Below are 22,659 nucleotides of genomic sequence, written 5' to 3' on the forward strand. Positions count from 1 at the left end.
AAACATTGCTATTTGACTAATTGGAAATAAACTTCATTCTTCATACAGAAATGACACTAGCAGTTACAACAGTGAGTTAAACTAAAATTGTGCAAAACATTTTTCAATCCATGACTGCCTCCAAAAAGGGAGTATAGCAGATTAATCCAATTGTTTGTTATAATTGCATTAAGTTAAAAAGGACATTAACAGTTTTGTTGACTTATGTAAAGCCCAAGTGATATCCCTTAGTCCATTCATTTTAAATGATCTCTGAATCAAACATCCCATCACTGCTTCATCTTTAGTTTTTTCAGATAACAAATACATGTATATAATGGAAATTTGTGGTTGGCTAATTATTATTATTAGTTATGATGTTTAATAATGGCTAAAAGTGTTTTTTGGAGAACATAATGGTGTCTCTGTGAAGTTTACCTTTGACCTTTTGGAAATAAATCATCATCATTTTATCTAATTTGATATTTGTGTAAAATCGTATCATAATTGGCATATACATTCTGGAGTTATGTGCAGTTTGAGCCTGGTGTTCTCTGGATCAACTTCACACGGTTTGCTGAGAAAACTAAGTCTCAACACTTGATTGTTTCCTTATTTCATTGTGACTGCTTGGCCACAGCCATGATGGGAGATACTATGTTTTGTGTTGTCCATCCATTCGTCAGACCCACTCATCTCAAGAACACCTTGAGGGAATTATCCTCAAGTTTGACACAAACATTCCCTTGGACTGAAGAATGAATTGATTTGTTTTTGGTGGTCAAAGGTCAAGGTCACTGTGACCTCACATCCATCCCATTCTCTTGCACACAGTAGATCGGGAACGGCCTCAGGGAGTTTTATTACATCCGACAGCAGTGTCCCCTTGGACTCAAAAGATAGAGTCATTAAAATGTTCATGTTGGTATGCAGTTCTCTTTTTTACTACATATGTAGCACAGGCTGTTCTTCCCAAACAATCCAGCCTTGGTTTCATCAGTGCACAAAATATGTTCCCAGTACTGTGGTGGAGTTTCAAGATGTTCTTTAGCAAACTTCAGATGGACTTAGATGTTTTTATTATTATTTTGGAGACCGGTGGTTTCTTCTGTGGTGGACACCATGTCTGATCAGTGATTTGTCTAAAATAGATTCATTATTATTATTATTTATTTAAGCATTTAGCTGTAATCTGGACTTGATTCTGTGTTGTGCTTTTGGGCACCTCCTTCTAGGGAGAGTTGCCAAATTACTAAATGGTCCCTTTTTTATAGACATTTAAAGACAAGTTAACTGACTGATCTGATCAAAACCTAAAATATATTAGTTAACTTAGTAAATGTTTCCAGCTGTATGCAAATCATAAATTCATGAAAAGGATTGTGTGGAGATCCTTTTGAGGAGCAACATGATCATAAACAGGTGCTTCTTGCAGGTAGGAAAATAAAATCCTGGAGTGAATTCTTTGAGTCAAAGTAGCTCTAACACACACCATCAATTTGGTTTCATTGATTAAAGCCCAGATTAACTCCTGACTCCAAATAGCTTTGTTAAATGTCATCAGCCTGGGAGTTGACAGAGCTTTTTTCCAGCCTACACAGTGCATGTTTGATTGATTGATAAGAACTGCATGTGCTTGTTTCTTCATAGTTGTTACTTAGATTAAGATCTTACACAATTTTTTAAGGAATTTATCAATTTGCGTCGGGTGATTCCAAAGGGTTCACTTCATTGCTATTTACACCGTATGTCAGTGGGTTTTCTAGCTGCCTCCAGGGTTTCTTAGATTTTCCTTCCACAATACGAGCTAGTGGATCAGTGAACTTTATTAACTTTTGATCATGTGTTGCTGAGCTGTGTCAGCCACTGCTCGAGGTTATTGTGTTAAATGGGTTTAGACTTTATATATCTCAGTGAAATAAATCAGCAATAACAAATATGGAGTTATGCCATTCATAGCATGATGCTATCAGGAATTTCATTCCAGTCGTAACTCACAGCGCCGAGCTCTACAAAATTAGTAACAATGGGCCCTCATGAAAAAGTAAACAAGTTGCTGGGGTCGTGCGGTTTGTTCCTCAAGGTTGCATCTCACTCCAGCCTCCTACTACACTGCCAGAGGTCTCTCATTTGTCTGGCTCTGTTGTCAGGGACAGATTCCTCCTGGCTAGCTAGGGAGAAAGACACTTTTATTAAGTGTTGGCACCAGACAATGTGCCCTGTGCTCTAGTGCTCCTGATTCGGCTCTCTCGGCACATGACAGGATTTGGAGTCCATACAGTATACTTTTTGTTTAAGGTTTTATGGAAATTCAAAAAAGGGGGCGAGAATAGTCTATCACTGTTTAGAAGCCTCCTTCTGAGAGCAAAGCAAGCACATGGGAGAAAGAGTAATGACATGCTTTAGGTCAATATTTTATACAATGATGCATTTTGGGAGTCACACCTCTACAGGGCATGTGTGAAACAATGTATGTCATAACTGCCCTGTGCAGCTTATTAATCTTCCCCGGCCCTCTAATCAATCTGTTTCTCCCCCTGCAAACACCGGTTACATTCCCACGTTAAACGAGAGACCATCGTTCAATGTGGCACAAAAGGGTGGCTCCAGGATGCTGATGTCTCCTTTGCACGAGGCAACCAGGAGAAACAGCACAAAAGGACTTCTCCGGGATGTTTTTAAATCAATGACAGCCAGATTATGCAGGGAAAAATGTTACTGAGAGCTAATGTGTTGCCAGGCTTGTGTAGCAGGGATTCAGAAGACATCAAGCTTTTCTCTCCAACTGTGTAGGAATCAGACAGGATAAGGGAAGTCATTTATTTCTTGTTTCCTTTTTCCCCTCCTAGCCAAAAGAGAAATAACGAGTGATTAAATATTAGCTACCTGAATAATACTTTTCTTTTGTGATAAAACAAGACCAAGCAGATTTCCGAAGCTGTGACATCATGGTATGTTTTGTGATTATCAAATCTCGGCAAGAGTTTTATCCAGCGAAGCAAATGGTGTCATGCTTACAACTGGGAACCATTTGAGAGGTATGTTGTGAAGTCATACTGTAGTGCTCAGCTAAAATTGTTCTATAAATGACAGCGAGGGGAAGTAGCCACTATTCTTGTTATTCCCCATTCAACAGTCATACTGCAGCAATTATTCAAAATCTTTGATTATCCTCTGAGAGGCAATGCAATCATGGCTGAAAATCAATTTCAGGGACATTAGGAAAAATCAAAAAGCTAGCACTGTGCCAACAGGGCCGAGGGCTTGTGCGAGAGAAGAAGAGAGGGGATTTTTTTTTTCTCATCATCGCTTCAGTTTTTCCTTTGCTAAGAGCAATCAGCCAGAAACACCAGAGAGCTCGCTGTTTGTCAGAGCCAGATCCTGATCCGGTTCGGAACTGCTAGTGATGTCGAGCCAGGTAGCATCCAATTAGTGTTTAGTGTAACTTAATGCAAAGTGCTGGCACTCAGCTCACCGAATCCAACTAGTTGTCATAGAATTTCCACGCGTCTGCTGTCAAATTCATGAACATTTGCTGATTTGCTTTGCCTTCTCAAGGCACCATGAAGTTGAAATGAGGCATTTCCATCAATGCTGCGCCTTGTACGGCCATTTTCTGCTAAAGCAGATTGGCCTGATTACTGATGAGACAGCAGGCACATCAGCGACGGCTGCTTGATGCTTATTGACAAGTGTGTTGCTTTAGAACCACATTTACTCCTTTTACATATAGAGCAATTTGTATTGGCAGAGGTTCCAACGCTCTGTAATGAATGTAAATCCAATGACATTTTGTATGATAAACCAGGAGAATGTAACGTAAAAAAAAAAAAAACTGCACGTAAAATTCCACAATTTCTTTATGGTCATTCAAGGTGTGTCTCTTTGTATGGAACCAGTCTAATTATTACAAATACTACTCCTATATGATGTCTTATTCATAGCCGTCTGACCCGGTAGATCAAACACTGAATGATATGCCAGAGACATCTCGAAAGAAGGGATGGTGGGTAATATCTTACTTGGCCCCATTTCATGTATTTCAGCCCACCTCCATCTTTATTTGTCATCTTCTTTTCTTCCCTTTTCCTTTCCTCTCCCTGAGTGTAGACAGCTGCATTGAGCGTCTCCACAGACTGTGGTCTCTGGCAGAAGGCAGACAATTGAGTTTTGGAAGTGGCATGGAACGAGACAAAGGGAGCGTGGGGTGGCTTCCTCCCTCCGTCTTCCTCCCCATCAGGGCTCCATGGGCAGACTGCCCACTCTTTCATAACAGCATTAGCAGAGACCATGCAGCAAAACAGTGGAAAATCCACTACACCATGTTTCCTCATCAGCGATGTCTTCTCTTTGACCTCCACCTCAGTTGTAGTGATTCACATGAATATGGAAGATGAATAAGGGCCAACATCTGAGGTTACGCCAAATTCAACAAGAGACGGGCTTGTCAACCATGAAATCGTCTTTACAGAGGTAGTATGGACAAATTTGGATTGGTTGGAGGCACTTTCATCCCTGGGAAATTTCCTGACCTTTATTTTATGTTCTAGGCCATAAAGATCAGGTAAAACGCTATCATAACAACCAGTATAAAGGAAAATGGTGGTCTATTATCCCCCATAATTCCTCTCTGGACATCCATCATGATTCACCCTCCATTCAGGCTACCCAGCAGTCATCACAGGACGCCCCCATAGCCGTGCAATCTGTAGCTTTTCCTCTTTGCCCTTTCTTGGTAATACCCCCTGTGACACACTTGGCTCAGCACCTTAACACAAACATTAACACACGCACACACAAACACACACTGCTGTTTGACCTCTAAGGTTCAGTGAGAACATTAAATACCAATTAGGGTTGAGATAGGCCAAGCTGAGTCTGAGGTTGTAGGAAGGCCTTGAGGAGGCCTGTGGGACGCAACTTATTGGTCCCTGGGCAGAAACCTGTGGTAACGCGCGCGTGTTTGTGTGTGTGCGTGTGTGTGTGTGTGTGTGTGTGTGTGTGTATGTACAGTACTACAGGCAAACACACAATGACATTGTATGTAATGTAATATCCATGTTCTGCCTTGTTCATCTCTCCAAGAAACCTGGTTTTTGGCTCAACTTATTTTCTGTTATATCATAGGATAGAGCAGGACTGTTTCCTTTTCAGTATACTGTCTGTCTGTCTTAATAAATATCCTAATACTACCGATGCTTGATGGCTTGAATTGGATTGTTACGATGTAAAGTCTAACAAGGGTTATTTGTTTTGATATAAGTCACTTCACTGGTCTTGTTTTCCCTTTATTTTCTCTGCTAAGAATTTTGTGTTTTCCTCTGCATTTGTTGGTAGTATAATGCAAAAACTACTGGACGGATTATTACGAAACAAGGTGGGGGGATGCGAAATGGCTGAGGGAAGAACCAATTCATTTTCGGTGCGGATCCGATTCAGGGGACTGATCCAAGTTTGTGGGGTTTTTTCACTTTCTTTAATATTGGGAGAAACATTCAATTTTTAAACATTTCAATTGATTTCCCAGAGCATAGGTCATGAATCTTAATTTCTTTAAAAATCAGACTTGTTATGAGACTGATATTGGGCCTTGGCAGAGGTATGTTCTCTACCGAGTACCATTGTAGTTCACATGTAAATTAAGACTCATTTGGTAAAAAGTCTGGGATGTACAACTTGCACTGAAATGCTCTGTATATGTAACCTAGGTAGTTTAAGCCCAGATGGGTTCCCCTTTTCAACACTGGGTTTCCTCCTACATATTGGGTGCATGCATTACTTTCCACTTTATCAAAGATGTCATTTTATCAAAAGTGTCTGTGTAGGAGTTCCCTCTTTTCTGTCTTTCTCCATGATAACTTTCATTTCACTCACACGGGTGTATGCTGTAATAACTCAGTTTTATGTTCAAAATAAAACAGCAATACAGGGGAGAGAATATTAGCAAATGCTCTGAAGGCAACCCTCTGAGAAATATCCGTTCTCGGCAGTGAATCTTGAGACTGTGTGTGATGATCTGCTGTGGTTATCTGGTGGTTTAAGAGTCATGCCCTTTGCTGTCCCTCTGTTATTTACCCACCAGACACCCACAGCTTGATAAATGTTTTGTGTGACCTTCTAAATTTGTTTTCCTTCCTCTTAACTGTGATTTTATTTCCCCTGGACAGGCCAGACAGCGTGTGTGTATATATGTGTGTATACGTGTGTGTATGTGTATATGAAGGTCTGCTTGTTTGTCTGTTTGCAAGAGGAGGGGAAAAGGTCTATATCTAGAGCGATACAATCTATCCTCTCCTTATTGCAAATTACTTCCATCCCTTCCTAATTTAAACAAAACACTGAACAGACAAAGGAATGGGAACGACTAATAGCAGTGTTATGACAGCCACTGACCATCCATTTATTGTGAATCTACTTCAGGCTGGAAAGGGTTAAAGTCGCCACAGGCCAGAGCAGAGTCAACATCGGCCACGGCTTGGCTGGCCTACCCTGCCAGATCAATATCTGCAAATAATAAATTAGCTCCCCAGAGGGCCGCACTAAACCTTCAGCAACACTACCCTGGAAAAGTCCACAATTGGTGTGTGTGAGACTCAATAAGCCAGGTGAATGACTGTGCAGGGGCACATCTTTAGCACTCCATAATAGAAAATTAATGGTGCTCAAATCAGTGTTGAGGGCACCCTGAGGGTTACCTAATAGGCCTAGTTAGAACTGTCATCCCTCCCAGAGTCGCCTAAAATATCACATGCAAACACAGGGAGCCAAGAAGAGAGGGAGGAATGGGGGAGAAATGTGTGTGTGTGTGTGTGTGTGTGTGTGTGTGTGTGTGTGTGTGTGTGTGTGTGTGTGTGTGTGTGTGTGTGTGTGTGTGTGTGTGGTTAGGGGTGAGTCGTAGGTGAAGAGACAATAAATAAGGACAGGTAACAGTGATTTACCTTTGGTATTGATTACTGAAAATGATAGAACAAACTTAAATATCCACAAAGGTGCATAGCACATGAGCATATGTGTCCAAAAGCAGCAGGTTGCTGGTTCGACTCCAAGCCAGCTGGACCATTTAATGTATGCTTCTCTCCTTATGTTCCCTGTTTGTCTCATTGTTATAAAAAAAAAATCTCTCAACCAAATTCGTTTAAAATGTTATTTTTTGTACTTCTGACTCAACTGAATTCATCATTGTCCAATAATGCTATGACTCTTTGTATAAGCCTGATTCTTAGTAAACAGCTGTGTTTTAATGGCAGAGAAGGCCCAGCATGACAAAAACATTTCAACTCCTCTAAACAATGAGAATATATTCTGTATCTGAAAATATATGAATTACCCTCAGTAAGAGGTACAACTCAGCACTCATCTTTAAAATAACACACTAAACCATATAGTTTTATCTTTAGAGTGCATTTTCTGCTGTTTCTGCCAAAGTGCTTTACGTCATTTACACAACTTAGTATTCTACGGGTACTCAAATGTAATTCAAATATTACACATTTCTGAATAATTCACAAAGACATAAAGACAAGTTTTAGGTCCCATGGGCTAAATAATCTTTAAAAGGATTAACATTACAAGCACAAACAATAGCATTTCGAATAGGAATGATTGTGGGAAATGGATGAACCAAATATAATTTCAACAATCCACAATATGTCTTACTATCAACCATCAAATGAAAAATACGTAAATAAATACAAGACCAACTTCAGCCAGGTTTACTAACATCCACATTATGATGTTGAATAAAGACTGAACTGGTTGCTGAAGACAACTCATTTAAAGATTGCGAAGAAAAAAAAAAATCCATATTTGTTTTACTAAGTGGATGATAAGCTATGATGCAGAAATATGTAAGTATATCATGTTGGCTGTGTTCAAGCATAAACTTGTCCAATCCACTGTGCTGTTTAGAAGCAGATCTATATGCCCAATGGTAATGAGCCTTAAAAGCAAATCTGATCACTTATTCCAGCTGGTTTATTCTCCTTCTCCACAAACACAACTATTGGATTCAATAAACACACTTCATATTGATTCTGAGCCACCCAGCAGCACATGCACCTCACTTACCAGCACTCAACAAGATTTATTACAACTTTGCACGGCGAGCAGAAATAGAGACACAAACACTTGTGCCCACACATATGCAAACAAATGAACACACACGCACACAAGCACAAAAGGCTAAGTTTAAATACCCAATGATTTCTCATCAATGTACCCAACACACGCACACAACCCTTCGATCTTTCCCTTGGCCCTGATTTGCCTATGCAGTAACATCAGGAGGGTTGGGGTGTGTGGGGAGGGGTTTGCCTCCTCGGCTCTCCTCCTATCCCCCTCAGGTTTGGACTTCGGCAAACTGTCGGCTGCATTGACAATGAACTTACCCACATGCCGCCACGCTGCCGTCCTCCAGCGCAAACAGGGTATGTCGCTCTCCGCAGGCCACTTGAGATATTTTCAGAGATGATGGAAGACTCTGGAACAAACGCGGTGCCAGCTGGAAAAAGAAATAAATATAAAGTTCCCGGTGAGGTGAAGAAACACACTGTCTCTCGGAGTTTCTCTGTAGTTAAGTTGCTCCACTCCTTCAGCCCTGGCAAACATCCCGAAGACAGGCGCCGCTACAGTAGATCCTCTCAGTGTAGATGAAGACAGAACAAGGTGAACAACAGAGGGAACAAGAAAGAAAAACCATACTCCTTCATGGCACTGAGCTGTGTAGATCTGATGTTTTTAAAGTCCCTGTGTGTATGTCTGTCTTTCTGTGTGTGTTCATGCCAGTGCCACAAAGAAAAAAAAATGAAACAGCCTATGAGAAGAAAAGAAAGCCTGGTTCCTCATCATGCGCTTGTTAGCTTGTCCAATCTATGGCAATCAGCACAGTCCCAGGGGTTGAAAGACACGAGATGCCGGGGAAAGGGAAGCTGAGGCTGAGGAAAAGATCAATACTGCACTGTGAAACAAGAAGTGTGGGCTATTTACTCTCCATTGATCTGATGATGCTGGAGAAACACCTCACTCGGCTATTAAATTGAGGGTATAAGTCTACTGGTGAGGGGGGTTTTTCTACCTCCCTCTCTTTCTTTCTCTCTTTCTTCACCCCAAGGTCAAGAAAAAGCTAAAAACATCCACGAACAAACAAAAATGGATCGTTTCAGCCAGGGAAAGTAATTAATCTGCATTAAAATGCCAGGGGAACAGGCGCTAACTACACATCTTAAGTGAAGTTTTTGCTCAGAGCGACAAGAGACCCATGGCAAGCATAGGATGGACTAGTAGAGGACAGAGTGATAAATACAAATAGACTGGTAGCAGGGGGCCAGCAGAGCTTCACCAGAGCTACTTCAAGATGAGGATTTCCACCTACACAAAGCAATGAAGAAGAAAATACTGAGAAAAAGGTATTCAGGCCTTACTACAGACGTGCAGTGAGGGCCAGTATAATGCTTTGATGGGTAATCAAGATAATACCTAATGGATCGATGGCATCTTTGTGTGCACGACAATGCAAACCATAAAAAGGTTCAAGAACAAAGAAGGCAGGTTCAAGAACAAAAGAGAATTTCTGTTTGGTTTAAACATTCATACCAGTTTTAAGAAATCAATACTTCTCAATTGGAACTGCTTAATTTGATAATTTGTAGACAGCCCTTTAAAAAGTTGTTAGGGTCGAACATGACATCACTGCGCTGCGATATTTATTCACAGCGACGACCGGAAGTTGAAGGGCCATCACAGAAAAAAGCTTGAATTTATTTTTTTTTATTTTTTCTCTACTGTGTACTGTTAAATAAATTAAATAAAATAAAAACATGCACAAATAACTTCAGCATGAAATCCATATAGTAAGGCACACCATAATGAGCACTCCATTGACGAGACTTAAAAACAAAGAGAGTTCAATATTTACAAAAACAAAACAATCATGTTTGATTTTTTTCAACTTTCCCATGAAATAGCAGAGAACTAATTTATCATAATATTGGTATATATGTGAAAAAGTGGTGATGCTGTGTCACTGATCGATATTTAGAATATTTTTATAATGGCCAAACCAATCACAACAATTTTTTAGGTGAAAAACAAAAACAAAACTTTATTTGGCAGTAGATAAAAACAAAAAACGATAAAATAAATCTCTGGTTTCTCAACATATGCACGGTGGCAGAGCTGCTGACATCCAGACATTTTTCGTGGTGTGAACTCGTCCCTCCACGTCTTTCTTCTGCTCCTCAGAGTAGTCCTATTGACTGTGTGGCTGTATTACAACAAGCAGTCTCTAATGACTCCCTGAAGACCTCTCTATCCCCACTGCCCCCCCCCCCCCCTCTCTGTGTCGCACTCTCGGTGTCTCTCCTGCTCTGCCTGCTCTTCAGGCTCCAGTTCAGCAGCTAATTAACCCTCTCTAATAGCGTAGATTACATTAGCTTTGAGCGTCTCACACCCTCCACTGGACTCGCACTGCCACACAATGAACCCAGCCTTGCTTTACAAATCTCCCCCTTCACAAGAGCACAATTATGAATTCAAACAACTTCTTATCCACACTCACTCATCCAGGGACAGAAGCCCTCCTCTGCAACCGCCCCGCTCTCCCACCGCCACCCGCCACCCGCCTCCCACGCCTTCGCACGCAGAGTAATGAGAGAGCCGAAGAGAGGGGACCACACAACAAGAAGGCCATGGGGGGGGGGGGGTTGGGGGATATCGAGGGAGGGGCGGGAGGGACCCCTTTTTGGCTAAATCAGAGAGGTCACTATAGGTGTTTCATTGGGTGAGCCTACAGAAGCCCAGTGATAACCCTCCATCTTAACGTTCCTATTCAGAGCAGAATGGAATCTTAATTACTGTGGGCAGATAGAGCCAGAGGCGGGAATACCAGGACTAAATGGAGGTTTATGCTTTAAGTGGCCAAAGAGAGGGAATTAGACGCTAGAATGAATGACTTAAGCCAGGAGAAGCTGTTTTCCACACGTTGACAAAATGGCCGGGGAACTCGACAGCCTAATGAAGACTTAAAAACACGATTTTATTATTATTATTATTATGACTCAAAGTAAAATTGTGGGTTTTTGGTGCTTGATCGGTGAGTCCAATCACTACAGACCCATCGTGTCTAAAAATACACACTCTTGGTGGGATAGAAGACGATTACACAGTGTTCAGCTCCGCGCTCTGAGAATGTAAGAGGGTACTACGGTTGGTTAGTCATCTTTGATGCGATGGAGCTGAGCTGTGTAACAGTGCCGTCGCCATTAAACTGCAGGAGTCCGACCACACTGTGAGTGTTCAAACCCATGGTGTAAGCTGGGAGGAGAAGGAAGGAAAGAGGGCTGGAATCAATGAGAAAAATAGAAATTTTGAATTGAAAGTTTTTTTCCTCACTCTTCCACTAATGTTTTATGAATGATAATGAAATGAGATGTGGGGGTGGTGGATAAAAAGAAGAGGAGAAAGAAATAAAGTATGGTGGAAATGGATGTAATCGGCTCCGTCTAAATGTAAATTGGTACATTTGTAGTGAAAGGACATTCTCATGTTTCTTTGTCCGAACAAGTAATTTCCCCCCCCGTCCCTCTTCTGTGAGGCTTGCTATAGCAGCATTTTCTGCAGCACAGAGCACTCTCCTTTCTATTTCAATAGGACAGCTCATTTGCTAGACTCCTAGGCCAAACTGCTGACTGGGTTTTTCAAGGCCGTGTACTTTGTGTGTGTGTGTGTGTGTGTGTGTGTGTGTGTGTGTGTGTGTGTGTGTGTGTGTGTGTGTGTGTGTGTGTGTGCACAAGCTTGTGCGAAAAAGGAGAGGAAACAGGGAGAGGACGGCATGAAAGAAGGATAGGCAAAATGGAAGGAAAGAGTGGGAGAGAGAACACATTGTATCATTAAGGTACTCAGAGATCATTAGATATATAAGGGCTCTGCTATGCAAGGTCAGGGCTGCTGTGTTTTTCTAGGTCGGCAGAGGAACAGTAAAACCAGTCTAATCAGCCGCCTCTCTCCCCTCTCTATCTCTCTCTCCCCGCAGCGCTCCCTCGCTCTTCCATCTAGGGGTAGTGTGGATTACAGCCAGTTTATCCATGCCCCTGTATGTATTTACTAACATTATCAAGGCTTATGAAGCAAGGACATGGTAAACCACACAAAAGGCACAGGCACAGGCTTTGAGCTAGATATTGGCCTCATTATGAGGTAAAGTTGTTGGCTCCCTGTCTCACACCCGGCACGTACAAGGCTGCTTTAACAGGTGCGGCACACTGCCTGACTATCCAGTATTTTTCATTAAGGCCATCTTTTAGTGCGGAGTTTAGCAACTGGCAGCCTGCCCCAGTTAAAAGTGTGTCCTAAACACCAACATGTAAAAGCGATCACATTTTTCCCAGCCAAGTAGATGGACATGGATTTTATTGAGAGATAAATCTAATAGGCATTGGCAATTAGCTTAGGCTATAATGCTGCAGCATGTGGCATTGCTATATATTTGTCGCTATACAACTAAACATCAATAATAAATTTGAATTACTGCCTCGTGGCCTTGTCTCTGCCAACCAGTCAAGTTACAGTTTACATCAATGTCTTTCCAGACTCATAATATTTGTAGTAAAGACTTTAAAAGAATTTAGTTAAAGGCATTAAGTGTATTTCTTCATAATTAGCGTATGGATTCTTGAGACGTGGCCAAAAGATGTGTTTTATGATGTCTCAGTGACCTTGACCTTTCACTACCAAATTCTAATAAGTGCATCCTGGAGTCCAAAGTGAATGTTTGAGTCATATGCAATTAAATTCCCTCCGGGCGTGACTGGTTTATCACATTTGCAACGATGGGATGAATGTGAGGTCACAGTGACATTGACCTTTGACTAAAACAAATCCAGTCAGTTCCTCCTTAAATCCAAGTAAATGTTTGTGCTGAATTTGAAGAAAATTACCTCGGATGGATGGAGGGACAACGGGGGAAAAAACACACAGCTGTGGCCGGGGAGTAGGTAAACAGAGTAACTGACCAATTCTCTTTTCAGACACCCAGACCAGGGATGAAAATTTTAACTAGTTTAGATTTAACATTTGCTATTTTTTATATTATTATTTTTATTTTTACAAAAACAATGTGTCAAACAACAATGTGATAAAGTAAAAGGGGATTGATCGTAGTGATCAACCGATAAAATTATTATCACCCGAGTCTGTAGCTTCATAAGCCGTTTCAGCTCATTGTTTGTTATTTTCAATCAATTATTGCAGTTTTAAGAAACTGAAGCAGTCGGCCCTTAATAGACCCAGCCCTTAATACACATGCACCACTCCTTCACTCCCTCTTGTGACAAAGATCCTCACATGTCCACTGAAGGACAAGGCGAGGAGGCCATGCCGCTGGTAATGTGTTGTGTTCATTGCGATCGTGATGGATAGCTTTCAAACTGACCCTCGGCTTTATAGAGACGAATGTCCTGCTTGGCTTCTTACTCAGCACTTTGGCCTTTCCCCCACTCATTGTGTGCTTCATCACGCAAACAGCCGCACACAACCTGAGATGGAGATTAGCAAAGCCTGCCTGGGAAATGGACCCAACTAAAGCCAATCAATCAAACTTGCTAATCAATCAAAAGAAGAAAACACACATCCAAAAGGCATCAGCATACTAGTCCTGAGTAGTATTAAGTCACTTTAGTATCAGAATGGGTTGGTGATAAAGGGGCATTTTGGGCTTGTACAAGATGAGATAAGAAGAAGGGAAGAGGGAGGAAAAGTGTGAAAGAGAAACAGTGTGTAAAAGAATCCCCCTGCTGCTCTCCACCGTCTCATTAGGTTAACGTTTTTTTATAAGGCACTTCAAATGTCAAGGCATTGGTGGATTTAGTGTAAACTTAAATTCCATTACCTGGCAGGCATTAATTGCTAACTGAGCCCAGGGATCTTTCCCGAGAGGCCTCTATGTTTCCTCTCTGTCATCTGGCTAACTATTCTGTCTAGACTAACTTAGAGCACCATAATCCACCATGGGGATCAATAAACTGCACATAATTCAGCTCCAATAATGAGCTTTCACTTCAACACAAGCGCCAGCCTTCTTCCCGAGGAACCGGCAGGGGCGTAAAATGATAATGTAATTATTAAAAGGACAGAGAAAATGAGTAAGCACTTTCGCACAGAGAGGGAGGGCGAGCCCGGCCTCAATTAGACACACTTAAAGCTATCATTGTTATTCGAGACAAAGCTAATCAAGGAGGAGATACAGGGGCATCCATTTCAGCAGGTAATGGAATGACGCTGGCTCGCTCTCCCATTTCCCCAGGCTCATGATGGTATAAAGGCCGCCCTACAGTCACGCGTAAGTGGGCACTCTTTAATGGACTGCGATGGATGTGGTTTCTTCCACCAATCGGGGACACGCAGGAGGGGATTTGGAATGGATAACTTAAAGATTCACACTCCTTAACAGCACTGCATAAAACCATAAGTATGGATTATTTTAAACCTGTATACTCTATTAGCTGTTAAGGAGTAGAGTATTTTAAACAGCTTACATGGAATCTTGGTACAAGTTCACACACTTCCCTTGCCGTGGTATCCAGAGATCAAACTAGCAGCTGCCTTCGAGCACAGCATGAGATATTTGGTGTGTGACAAAGTAAGATTTAACCTGGAGCCTTATCTGCAAACTACTTCCAATTATATGCATCCTTGAACTCCAGTGAAATCAAGAGAAGCTAGTTTGTTTTTTTTTACACCCAAGTGCTCCTAATTCATCTGCAGGCTACAGGGGGTCCAGAGTGGATAAATCAGGCCTTTACGGAAGGGTTGTTCCCACTGTTTATCTGCTGGTGACATTTGCGGCACAGCCCCAACCACGCCATAATTACCCCACTTATTCACTAAACAGAAATCATGCCTAGCAGGAACCCCCCGCCACAAAGGTCGCGAGACTTAAGGCTATATTCCGTCTTCAGAGTTCAATGGCCAGGGTTTTATGAAAGGACTCCATTCATTTGAACATCAGCATGGGCTCACTTTAGCATGGTCTAAAAGAAGATGGGGGCTAAACCGACTCGCCTCAGCGGCCGGAACAAAGAGCATCATGGCCGATGACGATGATGAATTTACAGCTGAGTGCACATGCTTTCCTAACGCACGGCACACCTTGGCACACTTCGAATGTCACAGTTCCCATAGAGGACTGGCATTTGGAGTGGATTCTCCTGGCCCTGGAGCGGACAGCTATCCATGTCCCCAAGAGGCTGACAGTCAAGGGACAAATACACACGAACAAATAAAGAAGCACACAACTGGATGATTCTATTCACCGTGAAGCTCGTAATGTGCTGTGTATTTAGAGTGTGATTACTTTTTAAAAGACATTATAATTTTGTATTAGGACATTGTAGCACATTATTTCCCCCTCTCCATCTCCCAGTCGTTGCCGTTTTAGACGACTTATGATGCAGATTGTCTTGAGAAAACACTCAAATTTAGCTTCACTGGGGAACTGCCAATTAAAAACTATGGATGTGTTTCTTTGTTACTTGTGCAACTCTTTAGCTGCCTCGAGTTCTGCATAGTCTTATCTGTCAAAGACAGTGAGCACAGATGGATGACGAGTGACAAAGGGATATTTGGTTGAGGTTGTGCAGTAATGAGTGTCACGTGACTCCCACGTTCAAATTTCAGACGGCCTCTCCTGATCCTAAAGCTGCAATCAACACTGGACCATCTGCAACACTGCAAATTAACATAATTGGTGTACATTACACGCTTATAGAGAGTACATTTGTATCCACTATTCTTCGCCCTTAACAAGATGAGCTGTGGAGATAGTGGGAGAGCAACACTGTTGATTAGACACAGATAGCTGGAGCAGAAAGCGAGACTTGTTGTCTCGGTGAAAATGGATGAACTGACAATCAGATTGGTGAAGAGCCAGGTGCTGGGGCCAGAGTGCAAGTAGGCCAGTGTGCGTCTGACACAAGCACCTTCCCTACACCTGGAACTGGGGCCGAGGTGATCGACAGCCTCGCCATCTTGTCAGACAGCTCACAGATAGAACACAGACAACACTTAGGCCTCTTCCAGCTGCTCTAGCAGAATAAATTGAACTTGATTAGAATTAATCACGCTCATCCACGCGCAATTTGCAAATATCGTGGGGAAATATTCAAGGAAATCTGCTTGGAAGAGAGTAGTGGGAAACGAGGAGGGGAAAAAACTCAACTAAACCAGTGAACCCTACTTTTGACAATGTGGCTTGCATATGCAGCTTTTTTTCTTCTCTCTCCCGCTAAGAAAACAGACTTTTGGATGTTTAACACTTGTTTTTATGCAGAGTGCATTTCATGTGTGGGCTATGATGGATTGGATGAATTAATAACAATCCCAGAAAGTTTCAGCATTGTTCAAAAGTAACTTGCTTGTACATCAACAAGAGTTATCCATACTTTTACAGTACAATACATTTAAGTCTCAATTGCCCATTTAGCCAAACCACTGGGAGTTTTTTGCTGAAAAATGACCAGACACAGTCCATGGGTGGATGGCAACACATGGGCAGCCCCACTTACCGTATTAAAGGCTTGATGATGTCGCGCGTCAGACAGTTTTAAAGAAGGTGTACGATGGAACTGATAAAGTCGCATCACTCACATTAATAGAATTTATTCAGGATGAAGAGGGGAAGAAAGTCACCATAAGTTAGCTGTCTCTGTCCCTGTGTACACCATAAAAAGATGAAGTATGCAAACTGCCTGATTTTAAACTTGTATCTAATTGTCTCACGTCATGGGTCTGGGCCAGGGCATTGTTGCTTGAAGAATAAATTGGGTAATTCAATTAAAGTGCTTTCCAAAGACACATCATAAGTGATGGAGAATGACTGTAACCCAGGCCTGAACTCGGTGTCCCCCCCATCGCTCCGCTTGCCTGACAAATGGATGGCGGTGTATAATTGAAACACATTGCTGCCAGCGTAGGTCAATAACATCGCTCTCTCTGTTCACCAGCACCAGATTAACAGACTCTATTTTATCTTCCCTCAGCCTGTCCCAGCTTGACAGAGCAGGAGCGTCAGCTGCTTATCCATAAAAGAGGCCCCTTATCTTGAAAATAAACAAATACATAAAGTGCAACAGCCTGCTGTCTGTCCAAGCAGTTAAGGGCTACTTAGTTTAGGGCAAACATGTGGGCAGTGTTTTGTTTAACACATCATCGTATGAGATGAAGCACAGCTGTCACCAGCTCATGTCAGTCTCAACAGTATTATATCAAATTCTCAGGAAAACTGATTTAGTGTTAAAAAAAATTCAAAAACAACAACGTGGGTTTCTTTTATATTTTATTTCTGTTTTGAAGGGCAGAAGATTTTCGAGTGTAAAAAAAAAACGTGCCTTCATTAAGACCCCTGTCATTCAATGTCATTCACCAATGTTTGTGTAAAAACAAGGGCAAGATGTGTGTTTGGACAAGGAGTAAATTGTGACGGCACCACATAATTACCATTTGGGATAAAAGTTAAAAGACCCTCACTTCTGTGGATGTATAATGCAAAGCCATCACTGTTTGTGCATGATAAACATTGAGGATTAATTAGCTTAAGCACAAGTGTAATATGAAGCTAAAATGGGTGATTATATGTATTTAAGCCCAAGCATAACAAATCTACTGGCTTAAATTAATTTGATAAACAAATGGGAAAAGCGGGGTGAAGGTTCAAGGGCAACAAACTCCATTATCTCCCACTCCTCACTCTCTGTGCTTTCATGTAATTATATGTTAAGTTAGACGGAGTTAATTGAATCTGCTCTATTCAGTTTGTTTACAGTTTAGCCATAAGGATTGGAAGCAATAATTCCTGACTTTCAACATCAACTAAATGAGCAAAAATCTATGCAAATGCCCCCTATAGGCATGTCCACAAAGAAGTGTGTGTGCGCATGTTAAAACAAGTGTGTATGTATATTTTGTATGGACTTTTAAGCTTGTACGCGTGCACGTTCCCACATGCAACACATACAAATTAGCCATGGCTGGATATTCAAATAAGTCCTTTGTCAGGGGTCTATGTAGGGGCGGGACAGGATGCACAGTACAGTAATCCATGATGCACAACAAGGTGGCAGCTCCATTGTCTGTCTGACGGATAGAAATTATTTGCAGGCGTGCTCGACCAACAGATTAAACCACTGTTGGGGGGCGAGATAAGATGGCAGCCAGCGGTATGGAAGGTGCCTCTTCCAGCTCAAACAATGCCTTTAATCCATTCCCGTCTCACAATCAGGATGTTTGACATTACTTTTCAGCATCCCACACACCCATTCTCTCCCCTTTTCCCCCCCACCTTTCATCAAGCGGAAGGCTTAAAGCAGAAGAGACTTCATCATGTAAATTAATTTGTGCATCACTGTGTACAAGAGGCCTCCAGAGCCAGTGTCGGAGAGACTGTCACCATACCTCCATCAAGTGAACTGTAGCTCCACCATCGTTTTTCTTCTCGTCCTATTTGGTTTTCAGTCTGAGTAACTCCAGGCCAGATGAGTTATACGGCGAAGCACGGTTTGATTTAATTCAATGCTCACTCCCTGCTTGTCTGCCAACCACAAGGTTCTGTCCTCCCTGCCAATACTGTACTGTTTCATAGTATTTCATTATTGAATCAAGACCTTGGCAGGGATCCTTTCAGCTGAATGAAATCCCAACTACATAGATTCACACTGCTGAGGTCTGACCTTAAATGCTCTCAAGGATTCAACAAGTATGTTCAAAACAATATGGCAAAGAAATCCTTGACACGATAGAGAAATTATCATTGTAAAAAAATGCATTGCTGCCTCTCTTTGACTAAGGTTTGAAAAACTGGTTCTTTAACTCAACCACATATACTCCACTCTTTAACCGAAGTTCAAATTTTATAAGTACCACAAACTTCATACAGTGTGTATCGTGCTCACAGTGTTCAAGGATTACTCCCAAGATATTCAGAATCTTTAAATACAAAGTAACCACCGGTTTCTCTAATGCTGCTCTTCCACATCAAAACTATTCAACCAACCAATCCAACAAATCACTCAAAAACTAGACTAATGAAAAATATTATATATGACCTGAAAGAAATCCGCTGCGGGAAAGTAGGAACAGCTTTGCATGGTGTTACACCTCAGACACTATGTGCAATATGATGAATGAGATGAGGGAATTACCTCTGCTAAGGAGGTTGTATTCACCCCTGTCTGTTTCTCAGCAGGACGACACAAAAACTACTGAACAGACAGAAAGGGAACCCATTTAATCTTTGCCCAGATCCGAACAAAGGGGCAGGTACAGGAACTTTCCCCCCCCCTCACTTTCTGTAACATTGTAAAATATGCTTTTTGACATTTTCAAAAATGTCTACAGGGTAATACAATGATTTTAATTTTAAGTGGAATATTTAGGGGGCTGATATCTATGTGTGTACGCAATTTGGTGATTACGGTGGTATATACTCTATAGAGCCAAATAGTTGGGCAGACATCTGACCAGAGTACCCAGTGTCACATCAGAGTCACCAGGATGACCTACCTAAGCAAGAACACCTTATACTAAGTGATAGTACGTGGTGATCTCAGTTGTATTACAGCAATCAAAGGAACCAGCAATGAAAACTTTGATACACCTTGGACTACATGTAGTTTAGAAAACCAGTATTTAAAAGCTTTGGAGGCCTTAAAAACCATAAAACCTTAAAAGAGAGGCAGCAATGTATTTTACAATGATTTCTCAATTGTGTTAAGGACTTTTTAGCCATATTGTTTTGAACATATGAATCCTCTGTTGAGAGCATTTCAAATCAAACACAGTATACTATATGTAAGACTAAATAAGTGCAGTACAGTTGGATTCATACTGATTTGTTTTTATGCATTGCTCCAGTATGCTGCATACAGCAGATCCTCTATGCCTGCTGGTAAATGCAGATGGGAAACCTTGTGCATGTATGAGCCAATAGTTGGTATATAAGTGTTTGTGAATGGACCCCCCCTTTAAGCATAGATCAGCTACATCCTTAAACATCCATGCTATATTGCCAGAAGGTTCCACCAACAGCTGTTTGTTCCAGGGGTAACTGCCTACTCTAAATTTGCTTAAAAATGATTATTGCCAATTAGTTGCCCATTAATTGTGCAAGCATGGGATGCTGCCAGCTGTTTACATAGGGGAGAAAAATAGCCCTTACTTTTTCATTTTTCCCTCAAAGCCAATAGCACAGTCTCTCTCTGCCTCTGTGTTTTTATTACATATAAACACACACTGTAAATTACAGTTGCAAATAGGGCTGGGCGATAAAACGATAAAGATAATCATCGCGAAACAACTTTTCCTCGATAGAAATATAAGACATAGTCGATAGAACTCACTCATCCATGTTTTGACGGACAACACAAACAGCCAATGATAATGACAATAGTGCTACGCTGAACTAATCTGTGGCTGGAATAGAGTTACAGCCACGGCTGGTTAGGTTGACACACACAGCACAGAGTGTAGGAGCAGCAGCCGGCAGCAGCACACATGATAATGTTTGGGCTCCTGACGTACGCACCAGTCAGGAGTGTGAGCGACAGAAAATGTTAACGAAACCTCGAGCGACAGCGCTACAGAAGAAGACAGTCACGCTGGAAAAGAAGGGTCACGCTACTCTGCCAACAAGTAGCAGAGTAGCGTGCACTGCAATTTGTGTTAAAAGCATGTTCCCAAAAAGACAGGTAATACCACTAACCTTTTAACCATCTAGGGTGGAAATTACAGAAATAGTGATTTGTTTATATCCTGGTATATATATATAGATATCGACTGAAAAAAATGATCGTAATTTTTTTTCCATATCACCCAGAACTAGTTGCAAATACTGTTTCATAGCTTTAATGATACCACCTTTAATTTAAAATATATTGAGCACAACGGTGAATAGAGATTTTTTCTCTATTCTTTAAGTTTTGTCTAAAGCCTCCGACCTACCTAAGCAGAACTTAACAGCTAGACAGTGTTTAGCTGTTGCTGAATTCATGATGAATGGTTGTCAGCTGCTCTGGCAATCTGGACGGCTTTAACCTGACCCCACAACAATAGCACAGGACCCTCAGCTTGTGCCCCCAAACTGGCAGAAAGAGCTGAATTTAGTCTTTTCAATGGTTAGCGTCTGACCCAGGTGCAGCCTGCTGAGTCTCAAAGCAGCACACTTTTATTCCCACAAGCCCAGTCCCTGCTCAGCCCGGGCTTAAGCTTCCAGGAAGAAGCATCTATTGGCGGTGTCATTAGTTTACCTCTGACCCTTCTCTGAGCCAACCTTATTAGAGGAGCAGGGACTGGACGCAACCTGTCTCACCTCTAAAGACGGGGCGCTGAGCGAGCTGATGCTGCAATTGTGGAGCAGACGAGAGCGATAAATAGCATTCAAGCTGCCGCGCGAAGCCCCGCAAAAGACTGCAGGAAAGATAAATGAATGTTGAAATCGAGGAAAATTATTCAACCATTTACAACCCCTGCTAGCACATCACTGTTATTCTATTTGTCTTTCACCACTTAAACTGTAAAATCATACAGAGTGCTGCGACCATTTCTCTCTCCGGTTTGTTGCCTCACTTCCACAAAATAACACATCATTGGACAGATAGCATCAATTCTGCCCACAGTAATCCCAGCACCTCTGGTTGTATCACTCATTCAATTTCAGCCGCTGGCTACAGCAAACATTACACACCGCATCAAGATTACCAGAGAGAAGCAGGAGGGGGAGAGAAGAGCAGGGGGGGAAAGGGGCTGTATCCATCATGCCATGATGCTCCTGTTATTGTGACAGATCAAATTCAGGGCTGCGTGTGTATGCGTGTGTGCGACCAGGAGGGGAGCAAACAGTGGTGTCCTAGGCCGGCGTGGTCAGCATCCATGTATGGATGTTGTGAGTACATTTGCGAGCGTCGCCTGACTTAGATGACCTCCTTTATACAGTAGCTGGGGCCCCGGTCGCACACGCTTGTTTTAGCTGCGGCAATTAACCTTGTGTAGTTATAACCCTGAAACCCCGCCCACATAGCTGGAGGGCACAGAGGGAAAAAAAAGAAACCTGGCAAGAGAAGTGATTGAAGAACATGGAGGGAAGAGACATTTGAAAGGCAGGTGAAGATATAGGTCAAAAATATAGGGCAAAATGGGTGAGAGGAAAGGAAAATACCTGAAAACAAAAAGAGAGAGAGTCCAGGAGGTGCTTAATTTTAATGATGTGGGAGCTAGTTGCTTTCCTGCCTGCCTGAAAGAGTGGATGGCTGCCTGCCTGTCTCACTGGTAGGTTTGCTGTACTGCGTCTCTCCTCTGGGGAGACATGGGTTTGCAATGCCGGCCTTTGAGAGCACGGTGGGGGAAGATGAAGAGGCAGTGTCAGGCTGCCTTTTAATGGTCAGGAGTGTGGTTAGTTCCACTGACTCAGGCCTCTCCCCTGTGACGCCGGGTCCACTCCACATAACTGGCCATAATTCAACTCATTTGGCAGTTTGAGGTCTTGGAGGTCCAGGGATAAAAAGTGTGGAGAGGCCTAATGGCAGACGGAGGGACCAGCTGAGGGCACTTCTTACGCGATCTCCACAGGAGAACATTTGGAGCAGACCCTGGAAACCACAACGATCCATTAGCTATTGAACAGGAGCAGAGGCGAGAGGA

General features: G+C 42.1%; 1 protein-coding gene across 1 annotated transcript in view; it reads right to left on the minus strand.

The window, feature by feature from the left end:
• LOC117767706 overlaps positions 1 to 22,659 on the minus strand; it is a 302,206-nt gene that overhangs the window by 217,233 nt on the left and 62,314 nt on the right. Inside the window, exon 5 of the mRNA XM_034595530.1 lies at positions 8,367 to 8,479. Within this exon, the coding sequence (XP_034451421.1) occupies positions 8,367 to 8,479 (113 nt within the window). The remainder of the gene's footprint in view (positions 1 to 8,366; positions 8,480 to 22,659) is intronic.

The sequence above is a fragment of the Hippoglossus hippoglossus genome, chromosome 9, assembly GCF_009819705.1.
Source record: "Hippoglossus hippoglossus isolate fHipHip1 chromosome 9, fHipHip1.pri, whole genome shotgun sequence".
Taxonomy (NCBI): domain Eukaryota; kingdom Metazoa; phylum Chordata; class Actinopteri; order Pleuronectiformes; family Pleuronectidae; genus Hippoglossus; species Hippoglossus hippoglossus.